Source organism: Vulpes vulpes, chromosome 9, assembly GCF_048418805.1.
Source record: "Vulpes vulpes isolate BD-2025 chromosome 9, VulVul3, whole genome shotgun sequence".
NCBI lineage: Eukaryota > Metazoa > Chordata > Mammalia > Carnivora > Canidae > Vulpes > Vulpes vulpes.
In genome coordinates this window covers 50,566,995-50,593,312 of record NC_132788.1, presented here as the reverse complement: position 1 = coordinate 50,593,312, position 26,318 = coordinate 50,566,995, and the positions used below count along the sequence as shown (strand labels likewise).

The following is a 26,318-nucleotide window of genomic DNA, read 5'->3' as shown; positions in this document are numbered from 1 at the left end:
AGCATATATCATGTGCATAGCATGGAGCAAGGCATTATGAAAGACATAAAAATTCCATTCTCTATTATTTTGCAAGCTTGATGGAGGTCAAGACATATAGAAGCAACTCAGAAACTGATAAACATTAGTATTTTAAGAATTGAAAAGGAAGAGGTCAGGGTAAGAGAGAAGTCTTCAAAACCAATTTCAAAAGCTATTAAAAAATTATAGTCACGATTTTGACAGCTGATGTCCTGTCAAATGTCCCAACAAGACTTTTGTTTCAAACTTGCCTTTCCTATGCTCCTAACCAGGAAAAGTAGTGGTTTTTTTTTCCCCCCTATTAATTATAAGCTGTTGTTTCTACATAGGTACTTACAGGTCTGACAGAACTAATTGGTGCAGGTAATAATCTTTGCGTGCATTTTTCAAATTAATTTAAGATTCACTTTAATCTCCAGTCATTTCTTGAGGAGTCAGATACTTTATTGATGAGTCGAAATCTCTGTCCTCTTTTTCTTCAGTAGAAATCATCCATCATGTCAGCCCTATCAAGATCCTAGGAGGCTAAAGAAATTTTAGTCCTTTTTTGTCTATAGTGAACCTGTCTTCTGCCTTTAGGAGTTATAATGTAGAACATGCCCTGCATGCCCACGACACACTGAGGCTCGGGGCATCAAGTAACTCTTGAAAAAAATATGTCATTGAGAGCCATACATTAATTAATGAGGATGTGAAATAGTTTACTGTCAAAGCTACAAGTTGGTAAATTTGATACCCACTGAGATTATTCCTTACAGAAAGGAGAGGGGCTTTTTCTGAGTCTGTGCCTGGTAGAAGTGTTTTATATTTTCAGCCTTAGCTGCCTGCCATTCAACACTACTTTGGAATGCTCATGTTGCATAATGTATGAACTAATCATAGAAAGTAACTTTTCTTAGTCCAAATCATTCTCACCTTTCACCTTTCCTATCTTTCATACATGTTCAACCTCTTCTTTACTAACCAAGGTTCACCACTCCTACCTCTTCAACTACATAGCCCTACCTACATTGCTTTTCCTAACACTTAACTGTGTTAAGTGTTACTTAACAAGTACAGTGTGTATTTAACTAGCCATATGTGCTCTGCCATCCCTAAGCCTTAGTAATGACTACTTGCTGCTTGCTTTCTCTAGGCTTCAAATCATGCCTAAAGAAACTAAAGGAAATGGGAATACCTGACATTCAATATTCTTGCTCTCTGGTTTCAGTTTGCAATGAATTCCCTCATTTTGTGTTTCCTGGCATCTGCTATACTATACAACAGCTGTTCACATTCTTTTCAACTTCCTCTTACACCTAATCACTTTCTCTCACTCATCAAATGTACTGGGGTTGGGGGGTCAAGGTTATCGAACAGGTATTCTCTCACTTACCATTCCTCCACTTAAAAGTCTCTTTTTTGTTGTTTTCATTCTCCACCTTCCCATTTTCTGTTTTGTTTCTGTTTGGATTCTCCAATCTTCTGTTTTGTTTTTTAATCAAGTCTATTGAGGCTTACTTTATATTCAATACAACACACTCATTTTAAGTGTACAGTTTGAGGAACTTTGACAGATACATAATGCCCATGAAACTACCACCAAAATGCAAATATAGTTTTTCTATTATATGAAAAAAGTTGCCTCACACCATTCATAATTCATCACCAACACCCATCATGGCTTCAAACACTGATCTGTTTTATCACTACAGAATTCTTTTGCCTTTTCTAGTATTTCAGATAAATGAAACCAACCGTATATATTTTTTTATTTCTTGCTTTTTGTGTTCAGCATCTTTTTCACATTCATCCACGTCCATGGTTGCATAATTTTTATAAAGTTTTGTTTAAACTCAGTCATTTACACATGTCCATGGCTATTTTCATGCTAGTGTCAGAGTTGATTATTTGAAAAGACCGCATGGCCAATAATGCTTAAAATATTTATTGTCTGGCTCTTCACAGGAAAACTCTGCCAACTCCTGATCCAAGTGGCCAAACATTATGGTATAAAATCTTTTGTATTTCTTTACTATTCTCTTAATGTCTATAGGATCTGTATTAATAAAACTACTTCCATTCCTGATATTGGTAATTTGGGTTTTTTTTTCTTGATCAGTATAGCTAGAGATTTGTAAATTTCATTGACCATTTCTAATATCTGACTTTTTATTTCATTAATGTCTGTTGTCTACTTGATTTCAATTTATTTATTTTCTTCACTAATCTTTGCCTTAATCTGCTATTTCTTTTTAAGGTGAAAACAGAATACTAATTTTAGATTTTCTTCTTTCCACACACAAAGACTTAAACTTATATTTCTAAGCACCGCTTTAATATATTTTACATATTTTGACCTGCATTTTTACTAAGTATTTTCTTGCTCCTTCTGTGATTTTTTCTGTGACATAAGTTATTTACAAGTGTAATATTCAATTTTCAAATATTTGATGATTTTTCAGATATATTATTTTTTATTTCTATTTTAATTCTAGCATGGTCAGAAAATATGTTGTCGTGACTCCAAACTGATTAAATTTATTAAGAGTTGTTTTGTGACCTAGCATGTGGTCTTAATGTCTGTTTCCTGTGCACTTAAAAGGAATGTGTATCCTTGCAATTGTTGTCCATAGTGTTCTACAAATTTGGTCAAACTTGATAGTGTTATTCAGGTCATCTCTATTCTTGTGTGTGTCTAGTTGTTTTATCAGTTGCTGAGAGATGGATTTTAAAAGTTTCAACCTTGATGGCAGATTAATCTATATTTCTGTTTTATTGTCAATTTTCCCTTTAATCTACTTCCAAAATATTGCTATTAATCATATATACATTTTAACTTTTGGCTCATCCTGGACATAAAAATATGTTTTTATCCTTATAAGCTTTCTCTCTTTATCTCTGGTCATATTTATTCTGATGACTACTTGGACAGTAATATAGCAACTTCAGCTTTCTTAAAATTACTGTTTATAATGGAATATTTTTTTCATCCTTTCGCTTTTAATTATCCTATATTTATATATAAAGCTTATCACTCGTGCATTTTTTATTCAGTTGACAATTGCTGAATATTAACTAGAGTATTTAAGCCATTTACACTTAATTTAGTACTTAATATGACAGGGTTTAAATCTACCATCATGCTGCTTTCTATTAGTCCCATTTCCCTCTTTTTCAGGATTCTTTTGGAATTGGCTATTTGTATAGCATTTTACCTTTTTCTTTTGGCTATTATATATACATTTGTTTCATTTTTGGTTACACTAGAATTTACAATACTTCTCTTTACATTGTCAGAATCTACTTTCAAATGATATTGTACCACTTCTCATATTCTTATAATAGTATATTTTCATTTCGTCGTCTCATCCTTTATATCATCTATGTACTTCTATAAATTATATAAATTCATCAATGCATTGTTATTAGTTTTGCCTTAAGCAGTCATCTTCAAAAAATTTTTTTCTAAAAGAAAAACAATGACCTTTATATTTAGCCACAAATTTTCCAATTCAGGCCCTTTTTATTCCTTTGTGTAGATCTAAGTTTTCAAATGGTATCATTTTCTTTCAGACTAAAAATCATCATTTAATATTTCTTGCAGTATAGATTTGATGACAATGAATATTCCAGCTTTTGTTTGCTTGAAATATTTCTTCAATTTTCACAGAAACATTTATTGGATCCAGAATTCTAGAATGACCTTATTTTTTTCCAGCAATGTAAAGATATTCCATTGTTTTATGATTTATAACCATTCTTATGTCTTTTCCCACTATATAATAAATACCCTCTTTCCTCCAGTTTCTAAAAACACGTGCCTCATTTCCTTCTGAACCTTTACCAACAATACCTTTAAAATCCGAATTTTTAACTAACAATCTGTTTACAATATATGCATTCTCTAAGATGATATAGGCTTTCAGCATTGTGCTTAGTTCCTTTTGAGCCCTAACCAGTTGACTTTATTTATTTATATTTTTTAAAGATTTTATTTATTTATTCATAAGAGACACACAGAGAGAAAGAGAGAGAGGCAGAGGGAGAAGCAGGCTCCATGCAGGGAGCCCGATGCGGGACTTGATCCCGGGTCTCCAGGATCACATACTGGGCCGAAGGCGGCACTAAACCGCTGAGCCACCGAGGCTGCCCCCCAGTTGACTTTAATGTCATACTTCTACCAAGTCTAAAACAATTTAAGCTTTTTATTATCTTACTCTTCAAAATTTTTCCAGCCTCTACCTATTATAGTTTTATATTTTTAAGTATGCTTCTCAGCAGGACTCCTTTTCTAGGTATCAAATCTGTATTAGTTTACTGCAGCTGCCGTAGCAAATTATCAGCAACTTAGCGGCTGAAAACAACAGAAATTCACATTCTTTCATAATACTGAAGGCCAAAATCAGTATCACTAGGCCAAAATCAAGACCCAGGCAGGCTATGTCCCCTCTGGAAGTGCTAGAGAGGAATCCACTTCTTGCCTCATCCAGCTTCTGGTGGCTGTTGGCATTCCTTGGCTTGTGGCTGTATCACTTATCACTCCAAGCTCTGCCTTCACGGTCACACTGACTTCTCTTCTATATATCAAATCTCCTTCTACCTCCCTATTAAAATGAAACATATGATTACATTAGGGCCCACTGAGATAATCTAGGATAACCACATCTTAAATTCCTAAATGTAGTCACATCTCCAAAGTCTTTGTTTTCTGTGGTAATACTCACAAGTTCTAGAGATAAGAACCTGGAGATATTGGGGATGTTGATGGGGGGGGGGGGAGGCATTATTAAAACTATCTACTTATTTTTTCATGTGAAATGTCATCCCAGTGTCACTGAACGTCAGCTGGACATACAAAATTCATCAGTTGTGAAAAGCTTTCAAAAGTAGATTTATGGGAGAAACAAGAGGGGAGCAGGTTGGAGAGATCTGTATAAAATGTAGTACAGAATACAGAATATCTTTTAAGTTTCTTTGAAAATTCAAACAGTATTTAAATACAGTATTTCAACACCTATGAAAGACAAAAGATTCTTGTATATAACTGGATGAGGGGAGTGCCTGGGTGGCTCAGTGGTTGAGTGTCTGCCTTTGGCTAGGGTCGTGATCCCTGTGTCCTGGGATCGAGTCTCACATCGGGCTCCCTGCAGGCAGCCTGCTTCTCCCTCTGCCTGTGTCTCTGCCTCTGTCTCTCGTAACTAAATAAATAAAATCTTTTTTTAAAAAATAATTGGATGAGGAAGAAGTGAGGGACAGCATAAGAGTCATATCTTTACAGAGAAAAATAAGCAATAAAGACAGTAATGCTTAAAGTCACCATATGAGGCTGGATATTCCAACGAGGCTCTGAATTCTGAAAAAAGAAACAGATCCAGAATTGGCAGAGGGGTGGGGGTGGAGAATGGTAAAACAGTTGACAAATGAATAAAACCAAGCAAAAAGGAGAGGAAATACGTCTTAAGAAATAGATGAGGGCAAGTGCAGGCTGATAGAAGAATCCTACACACAGGCCTGATATGACATCCAAGTAGATAAACTATAAGATCATTTGATCTGAGAAGCTTAAGCTAGTTAATGATATACTAAACCATTAATACAAGGTAATGAGAGTCATTCATTTAATCAACACTTGACAAGTATTTGACCACCTACTATGTTCCAGGCACTTAGGCAATGAACAAAAGCAAAGTCATCCCAGCCTTGCATAAAAGCTTATATTCCACAGAGGGAAACAAGTGATATGCAAGTAAAGAATCAAATGAGCAGTATCAGAGAATTACAAAAGCTATAAAGAAAATAAACAAGGTGAGAGAATAGAAAATGACAGAAGTAGATGCTTATTTAGAACAACATTCAGGACGCACCTCTTTAAAGAGGTTGTATTTGAGCAGAACCTGAAAGAGTATACAAATTGAGCCAAATAAAGATCTGGAGTAAGTGTATTCCAGGTAGATGGGGAGAGTTGCTCAATAAATAAATGGTGGTACTATCCCATCTGAGAGTGGGAGAAAGGGAATGAGTACGTATCTTAAATCTGTTAAGTCTGAAATAACTGTTACATGTCCAAGTAGAAATGTCAAGGAAGCAATTGGCTATGCAAGTCCCTAGCAAAGAAAAGTAGTTTGAACCAGAGGTTCAAAGTTACATGACGAAGTTACACACCAGCACCTAGAGAAGTCTTGCCACAAAAATAATCAAATCTTAATCTGTCACAGTCTCTCGCACTGACCACCAATTTACAGGGACTAGAGAAGACAAATAACATGTTAAACGAATCCAGAAGGTTGAAATCAACAAAGTCCAGATTCATGGGAAACTAGAACAGATAACTGCTTTCTTCAACAAATATATTACAAGAGAAGAGAAAGCAAGACACAAGGCTGGAGCCACAGAGAGCACGAAAAGAAAGAGGAAGATGAAGAAACTACAGATTAAATATAAGAAACAAATTTAAAAATGGAATTTATTTCAACCCTGGCAAAAAATACATGAGATACTGAGGTAAAATCAGAACAAGGACAATATTTAACAGTATTAAGGGACTACTAATTTTAAGATTTTATTTATTTATTTATGAGACAGTGAGGGAGCAAGAGAGAGAACATGAGCAGGTGTAGGATTGGGGGAGAGGCAGAGGGAGAAGCAGACTCCCAACTGAGCAGGGAGCCTGCCATGAGGCTTGATCCTGGGACTCTAGGATACTGACCTGTACCGAAGGCAAATGCTTAACCAATTGAGCCACTTAGGTGCCCCAAGGGACTACTAATTTTAAAGGTGGTAACATCATGTTCAAAAAAATTGTTATTACGTTATAGAAAACATGCTAAGTTAGTTAAAGATGAAATAATATGATGTTGGAGACAATACAAAATAATCAAACAGCATAGGCACACGGTAAGTATGCAAAGATATCAATAAGATGACATGTCTACAAGTTGACAATTGATGAAATATTTCATGATATAAAGTTCAAAAAATGGAAGTAGGATTATTTAGGATTTTATTATCTAAGCTTTAAAATCCAAATAAAGAAGGAAACTAATGCAATCATTACTAAAGATGTAATAATTTGACATCACCAGTAATGAGCCTGTGATTGCATTTTATTGCCTTCCAACCTGATTTTTAGGATGTCTGAAACAACTACTGCGAATACATCTATGGGATGCATAAAAAAATCTACAAGAGACAAATTTGCATTTTAACCTGAGCTGTTGTCTGTAAAATGGTTTCTTTTTAGGAAAAAAAAAAAAAAAAGATAGGAAAACAGAGCTCTTTTTCTAAACTGTTCCCAGAGGTGAACTGATAAATAAGTATACACATAAACACTTAAAAGCTTTTTAGAACCATTTTCCTTCATTTTTCACAGACTGACTTCGTTTTCATTTGGAAAATATTTTTAAAAGATTCAACAATTTATTTTTTTTTTAATTTTTTTATTTATTTATGATAGTCACAGAGAGAGAGAGAGAGGCAGAGACACAGGCGGAGGGAGAAGCAGGCTCCATGCACCGGGAGCCTGATGTGGGATTTGATCCCGGGTCTCCAGGATCACGCCCTGGGCCAAAGGCAGGCGCCAAACTGCTGTGCCACCCAGGGATCCCAAGATTCAACAATTTAATGTGTGCATAACTTTTAATCTTTGAGGTGGAATTATTAGAAACACTGCCAAAAGGCCATACTATAGAGAAAGCAAATTATACAAATGAGTAAGAAAATTGAGTAAAAACAAATTATTGGTCACTATCATGAAAACCTAGTCACCTGCCAGGCTGTCCAATACAGTAGCCAATAGTCACATGTAGTAACTTAAACTTAATTAAAAATAAAGCTGAAAAAAATTCAGTTCCTTACACACACAAACAGCATTTCAAGTGCTCAATAGTCCATGAGCTAGGGGCTACCATGTTGAACAGCAGAAATTCAGAACACTACCACCATTATTTCAGTCGAACCCTGACAAAGACTGTCCATCCACTCAGTGATGTGTACACCAAAAAGAATAATATTTATGGAGCTACTGGCTCAAAGACCCTATCCCTTCTTCACATCTTCTTTGATTACATTAAAAAAGGTTTCTTTATGTTGTAATAAGTTTTTGTTGAAGGCATGTTGTTTTATTTCACCTATAAATAACCATACAAATGACATATGGGGAAAAAAGTTGTTTCCTGAAGAATGGATCTATTTCATTTCAGCAGATGAAAATGGAATATGCACATTTCCTTCTTTGCTAAGGCTACAATAAAACTCAGAATTAACTTAATGCTTAATTGCCATAACTATTATCCAGGTTTTTTTTTTTAAGATTTTATTTATATATTTATTCATGAGAGACAGAGAGAGAGAAAGAGAGAGAGAGAGAGAGAGAGAGAGGCAGGCAGAGACACAGGCAGAGGGAGAAACAGGCTCCATACAGGGAGCCTGATGCGGGACTCAATCCCAGGACTCCAGGATCATGCCCCGAGCCAATGGCAGGTGCTAAACTGCTGAGCCACCCAGGGATCCCCCTATTCAGGTTTTGAATAAATGTATTTTCCTCCCCTCTATGCAATTCTTGACATTAGTCTCTTTTAATGTATTTAAAAATTTTTATTGTAAAGAGGCTCAAATTCCTTTTGGAGATGGGTGGAACACAATTGATAAATTCTACACAATGGCACTCTACTGCCCTCTTTCTTTCAAGAATAAAAATTCTAAGCAAGAAATTACCAAGTAAAGTTTTTCCAACAATAACCCTGTACCTTTCATTAATCAACAATATTGTACACATCAATGCCAAAAGTCATTACAAAACTAAGTAGTAATTCGTAATAAAATCCCGAGATTTAAAAAAAACCCTGGCTAAATATAAAAATTACCAAAACTCAATAGCAAACATATTTATTGGGAAAGTACCAATATTTCCATTAAAATCAGAAAAAATCATTACTATCATTTAACATGTCTTGAACAAGGTAGCTAATGCAATAAATTTCTAAAATCAAACAAGCAATAAATAATTGAAAGACATATAGTTACCTTTATTTTCAGAGTGGCATACCTAGAAAATCTGAGTATCTATAATAGCTAATTAAAATTAGTAAGAGCTTATTAAGGTGAATAGAAATGACATACATAAAAGAATTGATACCTTTTCTCTATGCCACCAAAAACTAATTTGAAATGTGGAAAAAGGAGCTCCTGGGTGGATCAGTTGGTTAAGCACGGACTCTTAATTTTGGCTCAGGCCATGATCTTAGAGACATGAGGCTGAGCCCCAGATTGGGTTCTGCACCTGTGTGTGGAGCCTGCTCAAGATTCTCTCTCTCTCTCCCTCTGTTCCACACCCCCCACTCTGTGCTCTCTCTCAAAAAAAGGGGGAGGGGAATCCTACTCTAACAGCTACAATTGGGATCCCTGGGTGGCGCAGCGGTTTGGCGCCTGCCTTTGGCCCAGGGCGCGATCCTGGAGACCCGGGATCGAATCCCACATCAGGCTCCCGGTGCATGGAGCCTGCTTCTCCCTCTGCCTGTGTCTCTGCCTCTCTCTCTCTCTCTCTATCATGAATAAATAAATAAAAATCTTAAAAAAAAAAAAAAATAACAGCTACAACTAATAAATGCATAGAATAAATTTGATTACCTGTATCAAATATGTCTCAAAAGAAATGCATAGAATCTAAATTGAAAAAAAAGTAAAATCTTATTATAGGACATAAAATAAGACATAAAAGCAAAGTAACTTATTTTCCTGGATGCAGAATCTGAAAACCATAAAAAATATCCTTTCCAAACTAATGCAGGTTAATTTAATACTGAATTTCTTAGGAATGCTTTTTATCTGTAAAAAGATACCCAACTACTACAGCGGCTTAAGTAACTAAAATGTTTAACTATCTCTCATAAAAAAATCTGGAGAAAGGAATTACCAGGCCAGGACAGTGGTTCCCCAATCGTAAAAACCCAGCCTCGTTCTTTCTGCCTTCCTTAAGAATGTTGGTTTTTCACTTTATAGTCCCAGGTGGCTGCTGCAATTCCAGGCAACACTTGAGTGTTTACTCAAGTTCAGGTTGGGGAAGAAGGGATAAGGCGGTGGTGCTAAGTATACCTTTTTTTTTTTTTTTTTAATCAGAAAAGCAAATGATTCTTCAGAAATCTCCCAGGAGATTTCCATTTCTGTTGTACTGGCCAGAACCATATCATGTCATTATGCTTAGATGCTAATTAAGCTGAGAAAGCAAGCACCTACCTCTTCCAGTCTTCAAGGTTGTGTAAGGTAAGGAAGAAGGTTGAGGATGGGTACTTAGCCAACCAAGTGTTAATATTTCACAAATTCTAGTCAGAAGCTCACTTTTTCATTCAAACAGTTCTGTTTTCCAAAGTAGAATGTATACTCCAGAAAAGGAGTCTTTACCTTACTCACCACCATATTCCTGGTACCTAACATGCAGGCGTCTGTTGGATGACTAAATAGCCTTAGTGCCAAATGAAAACATGTTTTTTTTTAAAGTGGCCATTCTAAATGATAGATGACTTAGTGTATCACAACTATTATCTTTAGTTTTCAACAATGGGACTAAACACAGAATCATACAATAGGGAAAGTCATCTAGTCTCACCATCTTCCCAGTGTAAGAATTTCTGCCCAAAGGTGGCATGGTTTCCCATCTTTGGCTTACATACTACAAAAAAAGGTGTGATGAGTGCTTACGGTGTGTCAGGGACCGGGTGTAATGTTCTATATGCACAATCTCATTTCTATTCACAACGGTCCCATGAGGAAAATACTATCATTTTCATTTCACAAAAGAAAAATGATGCAGTCTCAAAACAACACAGCAAGTAAGTGGCAGGGCCTAGATTAGAACCCCGGTTAACCTACCTCCAGATTTCAAGTTTTGAATCACTGAACTTTACCACTTCCAATATGAACACAGTCTGTTCCATTGCTAAACAGCTTTTTTGGTAGAATATTCTTATACTAAGCTGGACCATCTGGCCACACTATTATTTCTACTCATTATCTTCATTCTGGAGGAAAGCTCAATAAGTCTCTTCATAATCCTATATGATCACTCTTTGAAGGTCTCAGAATTATTTCCAAACACCATGTTATTTTGGTCAACTGCTTTTGGATTAAAGTCTATCTGTAGGATTCTCTTTTAAATGTAGCATCCAAAAGGAAACTCAACACCACAAATCTGTTTACCAGGGTCAGAGGCTCTATTACAGGAGCTAAAAACAGGTTGCCCCAAGATGAGCCACTTTACCATATATTACATGCAAGCAGAATTAAATCATATCAATATAATTTCACTGTTTACAATGGAAGAAACAAAAGTTTCAAAAAGTGCTATTTTTCATTGCTCAAATTCTCAGCTCTTATATACAAAAGGAATATCTACAGGTCATCAAATGTCTAAGGATTAATTTATAAACTCATGAATTCTATGCCTAAGTGTCTGGTGGAGAAATTATTTAGCCTCTCTAAATTTTTCTTATTTATAAAAGAGTCAGCAACCACAAGACAAAATTGTTTAAAAGAAACAAGAAGGGCGCAGCCCAGGTGGCTCAGCGGTTTAGCCCCGCTTCAGCCCAGGGTGTGATCTTGGAGACCTGGGATCAAGTCCCACACTGGGTTCCCTGCATGGACCCTGCTTCTCTCTCTCTCACTGGTCTCTCATGAATAAATGAATAAAATATTAAAAAAAAAATCTAGTAAGGAAAAAAGGAATAATTCTCTGTTAATATGAATGCATTTTCTATTGTACTATATTCATATTCAGGTTGTAGTTTAAAATGTATTATTCACTTCTGGCTATTAGACTGGCTTTTATTGGGACGCCTGGGTGGTTCAGTGGTCTTTGGCTCAGGGCGCGATCCTGGAGTCCCGGGATCGAGTCCCACATTGGGCTCCCTGCATGGAGCCTGCTTCTCTCTCTGCCCATGTCTCTGCCTCACTCTGTCTGTCTCTCATGAATAAATAAACAAAATCTTAAAAAAAAAAAAAAAAAAAAAGACTGGCTTTTATTGAAAGGCTCTTTTTGGTTTTGTTCTTTTAAACATGAAAATGGCCAATTAAACAGTAAAAATTCCCAGTAACCCTTAGAAAATATGTTACCTATAAGCTAATTTCCGCAAGACATACAAGCTAAAGAAAAAGAAGAAAACTTAAAAGTATGGTTAACCTCAATTTTTAAAAAATTCAAAGTATAAAGAAGGCCCACAGATGGTTTCAAGAAATGCTTATAAGCAGGACTCTACTGCCCTCTTTTGTAGTAAGAATGAAACACAATGCAAGTGCCAAATAGGGCACTTTCTAGGATGAACTGAAAGGAAATACACTTTGGGGCTTGTTTTCCCAGATAGATGGTCAACTACTAGGCAGGGAATACCTGCCTAAATCCCTTCACGAATTTGTTTTGTATGTCTTTGTTGAATAAATCAATCTGACTTATTCTGATTTTTCTAAACGTTTTTTTGATTATTGCTGAAACTTTAGAGTCAAGAATAAAATGAAGTCATACATTCAGGATACTTTTTTTTTTCAATGATTCTAATGGATTTGGTGAGCCAAAAGAGCAAAAACCTAGACAGTTTCCAGTTGTTGTGTAGGCTATCCAAAATATGCTGCTTTCAAATCCAGTGTTTAAAATAAACAAGGGCTCCGGAAGATGCAGCACTGCTTAAGGCAGGGCAAGATGGACTGGGAGAACACTATGGGCAGCGACAATAGGACACCGAGGCTCCTAGTCAGCCCCACGCCGGCAGGACCTGCATTGTGTGAGCGGTGCAGTCACGTGCCTCAGTGTCAGAAATGCATAATGAACAACTGCGATCCTGCTAGCTAAATAAATAAATAAATAAATAAATAAATAAATAAATAAATAAAATGAACAAGGGTGGGGCAGCTCAGTGGCTCAGGTCATGATCCCAGGGTTCTGGGATGGAGCCCCATACATCTTGCTCCTGCTCAGTGGGGAGTCTGCTTTTCCCTCTGCCCCACCTTCTCCCCCTGCTTGTGCTCTCTTCTCTTTCTCGCAAATAAATAAATAAAATCTTTTAAAAATAATTAAAAATACAACCAACAAAGGCAAAACAAAAATTGGGACTTGAGTGCCTTTATTTAGTGTGACAGTCACATTGCTTGAAGCAGTCTTTTAAGTGACCTAAGCACAAATTATATAGGTCTTCTTAGTTTACCTTCAGATTGCACACAGGTTTTCTCTGAGGACAAACATTCCATTGTAGAAACCCCATGTCACACTGGAAGTCAGGAAGATACCTCCAGGCTTCAGTCTTCTAATTTAGAAGCCATCCCCTCCCCAACACCCACCTCCACCACCACACACAAACACCCCAATAGATCTAGAAAGCAGACACATAAAGAGGTTCTATTTCCAATGCAAAAACATATGGAGTTAGTTAGTATCACTAGCATTTATACCTACCCCCCATCTCAACACCCAGGCTGTTTTTGGTCTTCTAAGAAACCTCTAACAAAATGTGCTTCAGCCTACACTTTATGTGCCAACGAAGGAGGATATTCTCTCAGCGCCAACCTGTGATTTCAGGATTGCTGAAATTATTCAGTGGAGTAAGAAGTTAAAAGCTGCTTTTATGGGCAGCCTGGGTAGCTCAGCGGTTTAGCACTGCCTTCGGCCCGGGGCGTGATCCTGGAGTCCTGGGATCGGGTCCCACGTCAGGCTCCCTGCATGGAGCCTGCTTTTCCCTCTCCCTGTGTCTCTGCCTCTCTCTGTGTGTGTGTGTCTCTCATGAATAAATAAAACCTTAAAAAAAAACCCTGCTTTTATAAACAATAAAATCAAAATTAAACAGAAAGCCAGATAATACTGCCTTTTTCTTTCCAAAAATTTAATTTGTATCTTCAAAATGAAAATATATTTTCTCATTTAACCAATTAATCCAAAGGGGGAAAAATGAAATATTATGAACACAGGAATACTAATAAACACTTCAAGCAAAGTATATAGTCACAAAATTTTCAGCAAATTTTATAAGAATCTGTATAAAACGAAGTTAAATGTAACACTTTTGAAACAATGAGATCAGTTTACTAACCTGCATTCTTGAGACATTTGTACTTCCTGTCCTGGCTTAAAAACAAAACAAAAACCCTCAAATCACTTTCCTTTATCCAAATAAATTTACTATGTTGGCTAAGCTGCATAAAGTTATGAGGATAAGTTTTGAAAAAAGCAATAAGGGCAAAATTAAGGCAAACTTGATAGTTGTTATCAGGTAAATCGCACATTTAGAAGGATCTTTGTTAAGAATTTCTGCCTTTAAAATACTCGAAACTATTATTTCCAACAGCACATTGGTATCTGTCATACATCTGATCATAACAGCATTCCTGGAGGAGGAAAGACAATGATGTTCTCATTTCACTAAAAAGAAAAACTAAGATGACTCACTTAGGATCAGACAGCTTGACCAGCGGCACAAACACACTTATCAAAGGCCTTGGAACAGGGTAAAGTTTCCTGCTGGTTGATTTACCTTCCAAACTGCATCAAGATACGATACAAGGATCAAAACAGTTTGAATTCCCTGAGGTATCTGCAAAACAGACTGCAGCCATAATGGGTGTTGAGGAAAGTCAGCTCAAGACTTCTCACATGCTACATGATTTGCAGTACAAGACTAGGATAGGGAGGGAGATGGATATAAGAAAAGGGAGGAATGATCATCCTACAGTCAGGTTCAACTAAAACCCCAAAACAAACTGGAAAGATGGTCTTTTCTGGGAAGCAAATATTAAAACCAAAGGGGTAGAGAGACCTAGAATGTTAAGAAATTATTCATCTTAATAGTGCAAGGTATTCAGTACACATCCCCATATAAATAATTCTAAAGCTCCTTTGAGGTAGAAAGATGTTAGGAATGAACTGAGTTCATGTTTAACAAAAAGAAAAAAAGAAAAAGAAAGGAAAGGAAAGAGGCACTGAAGAGAGGCCCTATTTTTAATAAAAACTATTGCAGTCTACACTTATAAAGATCCTTTTCAGTAAACTACTTGAATGCCTATTGTTTTATCTCTACATTTAGAGGTTGAGATTAAGGATCTTACAGCTAAAGGACTCAAGCCAAGCTGGGCTCTTAAAAGAAAGCCTACCAAAGTTCCTAGCAAGCTTATAACTTTTTACAACTTGTCCACTTGGACCCCCTTGTTTTTCCCTCTTTTGTTTCTCAAGCTGGGGCTCAAATTAACTTTACTGGCAAAATCTCCAGGATCCTCTCCATCAGAAGTAATGTTGCTACTTCCAAAAGTCCTGCTACACATAAGCCTTGCTGTTAATGTGTTCCATCAGTGTGCACACTTATCTCCCCACTAGACTAGAAGCTACTGAAAAGGCACACAAAGATAAATCCTGCTTCTTCATCTTTGAATCTTTAGGAGCTAGCATCCTGTGGTACACTTTCATCAAGAGTCCATCTGACTTGATCCCTCAAAATGTACATTTTATAGAAGGTGAACAAACTGGAAGTTTGTAGCTCTTCACGTGGAATTCAATACATCCTGCACAACCCGGTTTTATCCCTTTCCCTCTTCCTCCCAGAGAGAATGAGTTCTACCAGAGGCAAATTACCCAGGTTACAACCTTAGGCCCTTTTTCTGACCCCATTATTTTAGAATTGTATTTCCTTCATTAAAATATCCTTATGTACTTACAAGTAAAACTAAGCCACAAGAATAGCAACAAAACATATAGCTTTTCATGATATACAAATTTCTTCATCACCAAGTCACAGAAAAATAAACATGTTCTTATGCTTGGACATTATTTGTCAGGACTTAACAATGATTTTGAAAATCTGAACTTCCACTTAAAAGATCTCCATGGAAAGAAACATTATGAACCGAATGAAAGAAAATAGCTATTCATAGGGACATATTTTTGTACTTGCTTTGCTCCAATTTCTGCTACATAGATTGCTCCAGTCTTCCCACTGACATCCAAGAGATGAGGTAATACTTGATCTGCTAGTTGGATTGTGCTTATCACAGAACAGTTGCCAATGCTTCCCACTGGGGGTGCTGCCACCAGTAAGAGCCTGCTAAGGTTCAGCTGGCCTATAATCACATACTTTCCATCAGGAGTAAATCTAAAGAGGAAAACGTTTTACAGAATAAATGTATGCAAAACCAGTAAAAACGTTGACTTTCTCAACATTTATGTCCCTTATGGCGCTAAACAATAGGCACCTCTACTTGCTGAAGGTTGCTTTCAAGGAGAATTTAAAATCTGTCTAAATCTGCTGATGAGGGAATAGATTTGTGAGGATAGATGTAGCCAAATACCATCTTAAACAAAAATAACAGTATGCGAGTACCACACAAAATGAAACTAACAGAGAGTCAGTGCTAGGCTGACACTGTAGACTCAAGATTTCTATTTTCATTCCGTGTTTAAAAATTCATCACATGTATCTCGAGGGTGAACGCTGTAGGAGGTGCAGCATATGTTATCTCTGCAACCTGGTCCCATAGCGCGCTGGGAGTTTCATTGCTTTTGCTCTGCTTGGGATTTAAAATACTATTATGAGTTCTCTGCATACTTGGTTCTGCCCCCTTTTCACTTGCTGAAAATTAGTAATATTTTAAACTTTCAGCTAGCTCTTCAGAGAAACTAGCATAAAGCAAATAAAACAAGCATTTTTTTTTCTTTCAAGATTTTATTTAGGGGTACCTGGGTGACTCGGTTGAGCGTCTGCCTTCAACTCAAGTCATGATCCCAGGGTCCTGGAATCGAGCCCCACATCAGGCTCACTACTCAGCGGAAAACCTGCCTTTCCCTCTCCCTCTGCCTGCTGCTCCCCCTGCTTATGTCCTTTCTCTCTCTGTGACAAATAAGTAAATTTTTTTAAGATTTTATTGAAATTACAGTTAGTTAACATGTAGTGTAGTATTAGTTTCTGGGGAGAATTTAGTGATCTATCACTGGCATATAACACCCAGTGCTCATTACAACAAGTGCTTTCCTTAATGACCATTACAAACTAGCCCAGCGCGCCCCGCCCCCCTCCCCGCCGCCACCTAATAAAACAATCATTTTAAAAGAAGAAGAAAAAAATTACCTGACTGAAGAAGGTCCCTCTTCTGTGAAACAATTATCCCATGCTCCTAACCACTCCCCGGTGTCTTTATCAAATACTTGAATTCTTTTATTTCCTCGGTCAGCAACCCACACCTGAGAAACCATAAAAATTTTTCTTGGAAAAGATCCACATCATAATAAGAAAGAAAACAGAAGGGGGAGAGAGGAGGGATGAATGTTTATTTTCATTAGTTTCAGACACATCATCTCACTCAGTACTTAGAGGACCCCAAAGAAGAAGGTATTAAAAGCCCTATCTTCAGACAGGAAATTAAAGTTTGAAGCAAGCTTACAATATGTAGGACAGCCACTTATGGCCACTTGTCTTAACTCAAAGCCCATACACTTGGTCTACTCTAATAAACATCTGAATAACTAAAAAATGAGAGTCTTCCGTTATGATTCAGAAGACTAGCACAGCACTGAGAAGCAACAGAATCCATTCATTCCTCCAGCAAGCATTCTCTGTCCCACTGAGTACTGCCAACCTGTCAGTTCTTGGGTTACGTTAGAAGACAAAAACAAAGAAATGCAACCTTGCTCCTTAGGAGCTCAGGCTAGGTGGAAGCCAGGTGTTCATTCCTATTGCAGGTATCACTAAACATCTCCCTGCTATTTACCAGGTGCCAAGTTACTGAAAGAGGATGCTTAGAAGATTTTAGTAGCATCTAAAGAATATAGGCTAACAACAGGTTTAATTTAGTTTTGCTATAGGCTGAAATGAGTTATTAAGGAAAGCAGACTCACTCTAAGTGACATTCCATGTACCACATTTGATGAATGCAACCTATGGCATATATACAGTGAAATGAGTTTAGGATGTGAGGCTAGGATTGTAGAGGGGTATGTACAAATGGACTGGACATGTGGGCCAGCCCTCCAGACCTTTACCTCCTCCTTTCAGGATCTTTAGACTTCTTGGGTTTGTGGATTCAGGGACTATTTTTTCAAAGCAATCCTGACTATGTATTTGTCAATGCCTGTGAGTTTAAGTAGCCACTAAATTCATCTATAATAAGAAACAAATAAAGACTCACTGTATCACTTCAGAAAAGTTGTTCCCTAAGTAAGGTAATTACTCAAGACCTTCCTCTGGCATGATTCTTTAGTAAGGATGGATTTCCTCAAAGATTTTGGGGTTACTGTCTTAGATGAGTGATCAAGGAAGAAATATTGTTTAGACGCTACGATTGAATAATATTTTAGACTTAGTATTATCTTTTCTACTGAACATATCTTGATTATGAGAAATCTTGTTTAAGAAACAATAGCAGGGGTGCCTGAGTGGCCCATCAGGTTAACCAACTTGAGACTTTGGCTCAGGTCATGATTTCAGGGTTGTGAATTGAAAACCCCGGGTCGGGCACCACGCTCAGCAAAAAGTCTGCTGGAGTCTCTTTCTCCCTCTCCCTCTATCCCTTTCCCAACTTGCACATGCTTATGCGCTCTCAAATAAATAAGTAAATCTTTAAAAAAAATAACAAGTTCAACTCTGAAACTAATTAACTTTTCATATAGGGCTGGGGTGATGACTAAATGAGTTAATTAGGTAAAATACGCTGAATGCCATTGACTGTCGTTAAAACACCCGAGTGTGGAAATGAACACCCTCCTTTTTCAACATTCAGTAATGCCAGAGTATCCCCATCAAATGTTCTCCAAGGCTTCTCAAAAGGGCACTTATCACCATGGAGAATTTACCTGGATCCAGGTCTTGCCTGCTCAGAAACTTGATCTTACTCTTATTCCACGAAGGAAATAGTTAACCAGGCTCAGGAGGGTCCTGTGTTCAAAATCAGAATTCGAACTTTCTAGCTCCCCATTTCTAGACAAAATTCCCATGTTATCTTCCTATCTACATGGGAAATACTTGAAGATTTTATGATCGAAACATTCTCATTTTGTCTACATAGGAAGACAAATGACAATCAAAAGGTTGCTTGCTGAACACAGAATCAGAAGTAGAAATGGATTAAACTTCTAACAATGTGAAGCCAAGACAGTCTGATGTATTGTGCAACAAGACATTTAGGCACTTAACGGTTACATATAAGGTAACTATGTACCAGACACCAAGATATAAAGCAAAAGAAATTCAGTACATGCCCTCATATAGCCTATGCTCTGCTAAGGGAGACAATTAATTGATTGTATTATAGCGTGATAGTTACTATAACAGGGAAATACAGGCTACTCTAGGAAAACAGAAGGAGAAACGAATATAAAACATTTTGGGTGGGGATCATAGGAAAGTAACCCCAAAGAAGTGATATGTATGCTTAAAGGCATATAAAAGCAAGGAAGTAGTAGTCGGTAGGGTGGAAAAAAAGAATGGGTTGAAATGGTCAGTTAAAGTTTTCTGTTCACCAGAGTGGAGCTAGTGAGAACAAAGTTGCCTGGCTGGCTCCGGTTTTCAAGCTTCCAAGATTAATCTCTCCCATTTCTCTTTTGATCAACATATTCCAGACTTAATTTAATTCTAAAATTAAAAATAGGATGCCTGGGTGGCTCAAGTGGTTGAGCATCTGCCTTTGGCTCAGGTTCTGATTCCGGGGTCCTGGAATTGAGTCCCACATCAGGCTCCGTGCAGGGAGCCTGCTTCCCCCTCTGCCTATGTCTCTGCTTCTCTCTCATGAATAAATAAATAAATAAAATCTTTTTTAAAAAATTAAATTAAATTAAAAATATATTCAAACACTCCTAGTAGTTTTCTTAACAGGAAAACAACTCTTTTCTTTTACAGGTAACTTATATTCTATCCCATTATTTGTTCCTTCTACCTTAAAGTGACACAGGAAATCTATTTTGTTCACTTGTAAATATTCGGGAAACTCTCATATTATAGGACCTAAACATTTACGAGTATGTGGGATACCCAGCCCCAGAGGAATTGCCCAGACACACCCAGACAGATGTCCAGACACACATGTGCACCACGATCCATATATATATCCATACATTCAGACATACAGTCCCAGATACCATGACAGTGTATTTTTACCCGGTCAGTTGAATCAACTGTAACACTGTGAGGTATGTTGAACTTAGCAGGTCCCGTCCCACGTTCTCCATGTAGCCAAAGCACCATGAAGTCTGACAATGGCAAAAATAGTTGGTCAGAGCAACATATAGAATACCTTACATATTTGCATGTTTTTTGTCTTAAGTTGCAAACAAACTATTCAATTATACTCTCAATTGATTATGCTTTCCTGGCTTTCTGTTTATATACCAGTTTGCCTAATTCTTATGCTTTACCAAAAAAAAAAACAAAACAAAACAAAACCCTCTGTTTCAAGCAATTAATTGACTTCTTCACTATCTCCACTTGGATTTCTCATCACGCAAAACTCTTTGTGGTTCATGTCAGTGTCTCCCTTCCCACCTATTGTGTTATTTGGTATTACAATTCCTGTGAGCTTAAAAATTCACAACGTTTTTATAGTCTGTCTCCCTTCTTACTCCTATTGTAGGCCGAATTGTATCTCTACCCCAAAAGGTATATCCAAGTACAGGTACAGGAGTACTCCTGTACGTGTGACTGTGACTTTATTGGTCATAGACTTTTGCAGACATATGAAGTTAGGGATCTTGTGATGAGATGATCCTGGATTCAGGGTGGACCCTAAATCCAATGACTAGTGTTCTCATAAGAGAAAGGAGAATGAAATCTGAGGCACAGAGACACAGAAAAAAAGGCCATTTGGAGACAGAGGCAGAGACTGGAGGTATGTTGCCACAAGCCAAGGAAAGTGCGGAACCATGGGAAGCTGGAAGAGGCAAAGAGGGAATGTCCTCTAGTGCCATTAGAAGGAGGAGGGAGGGGGATCCCTGGGTGGCGCAGCGGTTTGGCACCTGCCTTTGGCCCGGGGCGCGATCCTGGAGACCCGGGATCGAGTCCCAAGTCGGGCTCCCGGTGCATGGAGCCTGCTTCTCCCTCTGCCTGTGTCTCTGCCTCTCTCTCTCTCTCTCTCTCTCTCTCTCTCTCTGTGACTACCATAAAAAAAAAAAAAAAAAAAAAAAAAAAAAAGGAGCAGGGAGGGCCTGCCCTATAGATTTTAGACTTCTGGATTTCAAAACTAGGAGAGGATAAAATTTCTCTTTACACTATTAAGCTTCTTAAAGCAGCCACAAGAAACCAACATACCTATCTATATCCAATCTGTCTCCTGAGTTTGGTTGTTTCCTTCATAGAATTTTTTTGATTCTTGCTTTATCTGCACTTTACTTACCTCCCTTTACCTATCACCAACCAAACTCAGTTACTGAGTAATAAGCTGACTACATATCCTCCATGTATGAGTTTATGCTTTATCCAAATGACAGAGTTTACTGCAAATACATCCCAATACAGTACTGTGTCTTATAAAAACTCTGTAACACCACTTTCCTGCTACAAACCCTCAGACATTTTAAAGGCAAAATTATGGCAATGTGGTTCATGCCAGTGAATTCTTAGATAATCCTTTAAGAACATACCAGATCTTTTTTTTACTATTCCAAAATTACATCCTAATCTCTTCCTACAAGATTTACTAATTACCTGTAGACCTTGAGTGATAGAGCCTTGTAAATGTTCCTCCCATTCCTCTTCTCCCACCAAAACCCATTTAGTTCAAGATCTACTTCCTTTATGGACGCTTGCCCTATTTCTCCAGTCAACAGTAATTTCTCCTTCTCCTAATTTTACTATAACAGTCAATACCATAGAGTAGCATTTAACTGCTTCATCTGAAATAGACCTGCACCTAGAATACTACTGAGAACACAAAGTACTAAATACAATGAAACTTTAGCTAATCAAACTGAAGGATATCTCAGCTCTGGGATGTCGAGTTCAGAAACTTCTCTTTCTTAACTGGATAGGATAACCACTTATTTCTTGAGCCCACTATAAATTCCCAAACTGCCTCCAGTTTAATTCAAAGGAAACATCTAAGTTTTGAAGAATAAGCAAGCATATTATCAGAATCATTTATTATTGGTCATCCAAAACATCCCACTTGAGCCTTTTAAACACAGCTTCATATATAATACAATATACAATAGTTATAGAGGGCCTGTGTAGCTCAGTCAGTTAAGTGTCCAACTCTAAATTGTGGCTTAGATCATTGATCTCAAAGGTCATGATAGTGAGCCCTGTGTCAGGCTCCCTGGTGGGTGTGGAGCCTGCTGAAGATTCTCTCTCTCCCTCTCCCTCTTCCTTCTCTCTGGATCTCTCCCTTTCTCTCAATAAAATTAAAATTATAAATAAATAATAACAAATAATTAATAAATAAAATTAAATAATATTTAATTAAAATAAATAATTTTAATTCAATAAATAAAATTAAAAATATATATACACACAGTCTATAGTTATAATATCATACCAAGTATCAAATAAATTTAATACATCCAACTTATTAAATAGCATTTTTAGGATACCATGCAAGCCATGTACCTTGCGACAATTTGATCAATCTGTTATTCAATCCTCCATCTCCATCCACAATGTAAATATCTCCTGTGTCCTCTACATATAATTCTGCAGGATTATCAAATTGCAGGGGATTCAAACCAGTGCCTTTTTTGCCTGGGGTACCCAAGACTTGAACAAGATCACCAAAGGAATTGTATTTTTTAATAGTATGACCGTAGGATCCTATAAAGATAAATATGCACACTTCACAAATATAACCCCTGTTTAAACATTCATGTTTTTCAAGTAAGCAGAAAGTAAGAATTTAATAGAATTGAAGAGTAATAAAAAGTTAATAGGCTCAGATAATTAAATGCTGTATTTCACAAGCAATAGAGCTTCTTCATTAGTGACAACCAAATATCATGAATTAAAATTCAGATACCTCAAAATAAGTAGATTCTAAATTCAAATAAATAAAACCAAAACAACTGGCTCATCATGTTGAATTATAGATACATCATTTTCTTTTGTAATTTTAAGTAAAACCTTGAATAAACATTCCTTGTAAAAAGAAATCAAGGAGGAACTGGAAAAGGAACTTACGTTTGAAAATCGTTATTTCAGCTAATCATGTGCAGATCTCAAATTTTAGTAGATCAACAAAAAAGTTCATTATAATATAGATTTTTTTAAAAACTACACTTTCTCCTTACAGAAACAAGTTCAATATTCAACCCATTAGCTTTTTTTCCTAAGAATAAATCTTTCCAAATCATTAGTATCTTCTCATTTATATCAAGACTTGAGTTAAAATTATCTTACAAACAAAAATATAAAGTACGGTACTAATAATTAGGAAAAAACATAATACAGTTAACAGAAACCAGCATGAAGGCATACCAAGGCCAAACTAACTGGTAGGCATGCAAAAGATAAACTGGATACAATGAACTCACTGGAAATAAAATGATGCAATTTGCATTACAATTATGGGAGCTTTGTACTATCACTTTATATTACTTAATAAACCTTGCTTTGCTGTCCAGCAAAAAAAAAAAAGTATTTATTGTTCTACCTGATTTGAATGCTTGAGAGAATTTGTAGCAACAATAAGAGAACGAAATATTATTAAAGGAAGCAACCTTTGAACTTTCTAAAGAGTTGGCAAAAGACATAAAACACCAGTATATAACATTTGTTTTGTTTTGTTTTGTTTTGCTAAGGCTCATTTATAGCTACATTTGTATTTACAGGGGTATTGTTTCTTCAAAAAAAGGGGAAGGAATATAAAAAATGCCTTCAGATCTGTGCATTAAAAAAGCCCATTAGTGGAAAGAATGAAGAGATCATGTCTTTTTATTTCTGGGAACCAATGAAGTATTTTATAAAAAAAGATCACATGAATGGAATAAATTAAAAAGTAAAGGCCCTTAACAGTGAATACTGGGGAAAAAAAGAAGTGAAAATAGTCACATTTCATTACAATTATTACACGGAACTCAAAGGTAATCAAGATTTTTTGTTTAACAGGAATCATATCACCCAAAATATATCTTGAAATAAATGGATCATTGGCTGAGGCTTAGAAATCTTTTGGGTTCTGAGAACAGAAGGTAATGGCACCTCTAACAAAAACTGAGAGTTCATTAATTCCAAAATGGTATCTGAAATAGCCATAAATGAAGAAACAGGATGCCCTTTGAACCATATATATAACTGGGCTAAAGAATACTGTAAATACTGCCTTCAAGATCCCATTCATTCCTGAGTTCGAGATCATAATGCCAGGTTATCTCTGGTATTGTCTTATCTTGAGCCACAAGAACATGCAAAAGCTATCTCTGAAAACATCCAGAGCTATAAATCCAACTATGCTTACTTTGATTTGCAACACATTCTACTAGAAGTATTTGATGAAAAGATTTCAGACATGGTGCAGTAGGTAGGATTTCAGAAACAGTAACACCAGCAGTTTCTGCAAATCCTACATTTTGGGCAGCAAAGCAGTCCTAGTTTTCTAGCACAATTTCTTTTGAAAGAGAACTGGTAAAGGAAAACAAGACAAAGACTCCATTCATTAACTTTTAGAGATTGCTATTTTCGGGGCTTTACTGAAGATGCTTAGAAGTTTAACCCGGGAAGAGCAACTGAGGCTTTAACAACTATAGTAATGATCCCTGCAAGGATGGTCTTGCAACTGATGTTTTAAAGAGGAAAAGTTCCTTGACAAGTTAAAGGAAAAATCATAATAATTACAGCCTCCTTCTCAAATGTTTTGACTCTACAGAAGTACAATATAGAGGTTTTCAGAAACGATCTCATAAATCATTAAAGAAGTCAAAATTAGATTTAGCAACTCTTGATTTTAAAGCGTACAAGCAAGAACATGGGCAAAGATATGATTTCTAACAAGATAATTTAATAGATAGTACTACACATACCACTTCCTACATCCGTGATCCAGACAGACTGTTCATGTAGTGTACTGGCTGCAAATATACCATGAGGTGTGTCAACTGTATAATTCCAGGATCGTAGGAAATATCCATCCTCTGTGAACACTAATACCTTTGGGATGTTATCCCCTCTCTGAAGGTATATAAAAATAACTGCTTAGATAGATAGGATCAGTTCTTAGAAAGTAGTCTTTATTTTGGTGGAGAGAAACAAAAATCAAAGGTTAATTGCAAAATTTAATGTTTAAAAAACGAGTTTCAAAACCTAACAATATTAGTATCCACCACATTCAAAACCAAAGCATTTACTTACAACCAATTCCAAAGGAGAAACTTCACAATTAGCGTAACATAAACATATACGGTAACTTGGTACAGCAAAACAAGAAGAGATCGTTTCCTTGGTGTTTTTTTGTTTTTGTAAATCCCAATCTTACTAACCTGGGCTACGTAAACCAGTCCGCTGAGGGAGTCAATTGCAACACAAAATGTTGTTCCAGTAAAGTATTCTGAACGCTTAGGCCAACCCACATCCAGCCGGTAAAGAATTTCCTTGGTTCTCCAGGAAATTTGAAAAGAAAATTTCCTTAAAACCTTCAAAAAAAAGAAGAAAAAAAAACCAGAAGGTGAAGATTCAGTTTACTCTGTAGGTTAAGAAAAGAGAAAAACAACAAGTTGATTGTCAAGCATGCCTTGACGACGGACACAGCTGCTGAGACTGCCGGGCGGAAAGGATTCGGAAGAAATGGACTCCTACGTCCCAAGACCAAAGCGATCACAATACAAATCTGCAAATTTAAAGGTACGCTGGGAGCTGCGGGAAAGAAAGCAAACAGGAAGACGCCGATGTACTCCAGGCAAACTTTTTGACACTAAGAGACAAAGCAAGGCGCGGGCCGCTCCGCTCCTCTGCAGGTTACGCAGACAGGCCGGGGCGGCGGCCGGGCGCGCCACCTCCACCCCGGCAGCCTCTCCGCGGTGCCGTCCGCGTACCTGACGGGCACTTCCTCGCCGCTCAACTCACCGGGGCGCCCCCAAAACGCGAGTGCAAAACCAGCGATGCAAGAAAGAAGCCAGCGCCGGCCGCGCAGACCCAGAATCTCGCCATGAGGACCCCGTCCGGTCCGCCGGCGACTGGGGCCACCGGACAGCCTTGGGTTCACGCCTTCTTCGCGTACAGGGCGTCGGCCCCACCTCGGAGCCGAAGCTCCTGCCTCCAGTTCCCGCTCCCGGACGCGCGGGGCCCAGGACGAAACCCCGGCAAAAGAAAACCGGAACTCGGGCGGCGGCGGCGGCGGCGGCGGCGGCGGCGGGCGCGCCCCCGGCCCACGCCCCCGGGTCACGTGGCTCG

General features: G+C 37.4%; 1 protein-coding gene across 8 annotated transcripts in view; it reads right to left on the bottom strand.

The window, feature by feature from the left end:
• Positions 1-26,317, bottom strand: part of NHLRC3 (NHL repeat containing 3) — a 148,605-nt gene extending 122,288 nt beyond the window's left edge. For 3 of the 8 annotated variants that reach the window (XR_003234745.2, XR_011994281.1, XM_072720082.1), the window contains exons 1-6: positions 25,992-26,301; positions 25,409-25,561; positions 24,953-25,100; positions 22,551-22,751; positions 20,109-20,200; positions 17,088-17,200 (exon numbers count right to left, since the gene is read on the bottom strand). Coding sequence is in view for 5 of the 8 variants with exons in the window: in XM_072720082.1 (XP_072576183.1) it covers positions 17,088-17,200; positions 20,109-20,200; positions 22,551-22,751; positions 24,953-25,100; positions 25,409-25,561; positions 25,992-26,075 (791 nt within the window). In the remaining 3 variants the exon portion in view is untranslated. Of the gene's footprint in view, positions 1-1,932; positions 4,608-13,842; positions 16,116-17,087; positions 17,201-20,108; positions 20,201-22,550; positions 22,752-24,952; positions 25,101-25,408; positions 25,562-25,991 lie in introns of those variants that run through there. The other 5 variants (XM_072720080.1, XM_072720081.1, XR_011994280.1 and 2 more) reach the window with 5 other exon arrangements.
• Between the last annotated feature and the right edge of the window lies 1 nt (position 26,318).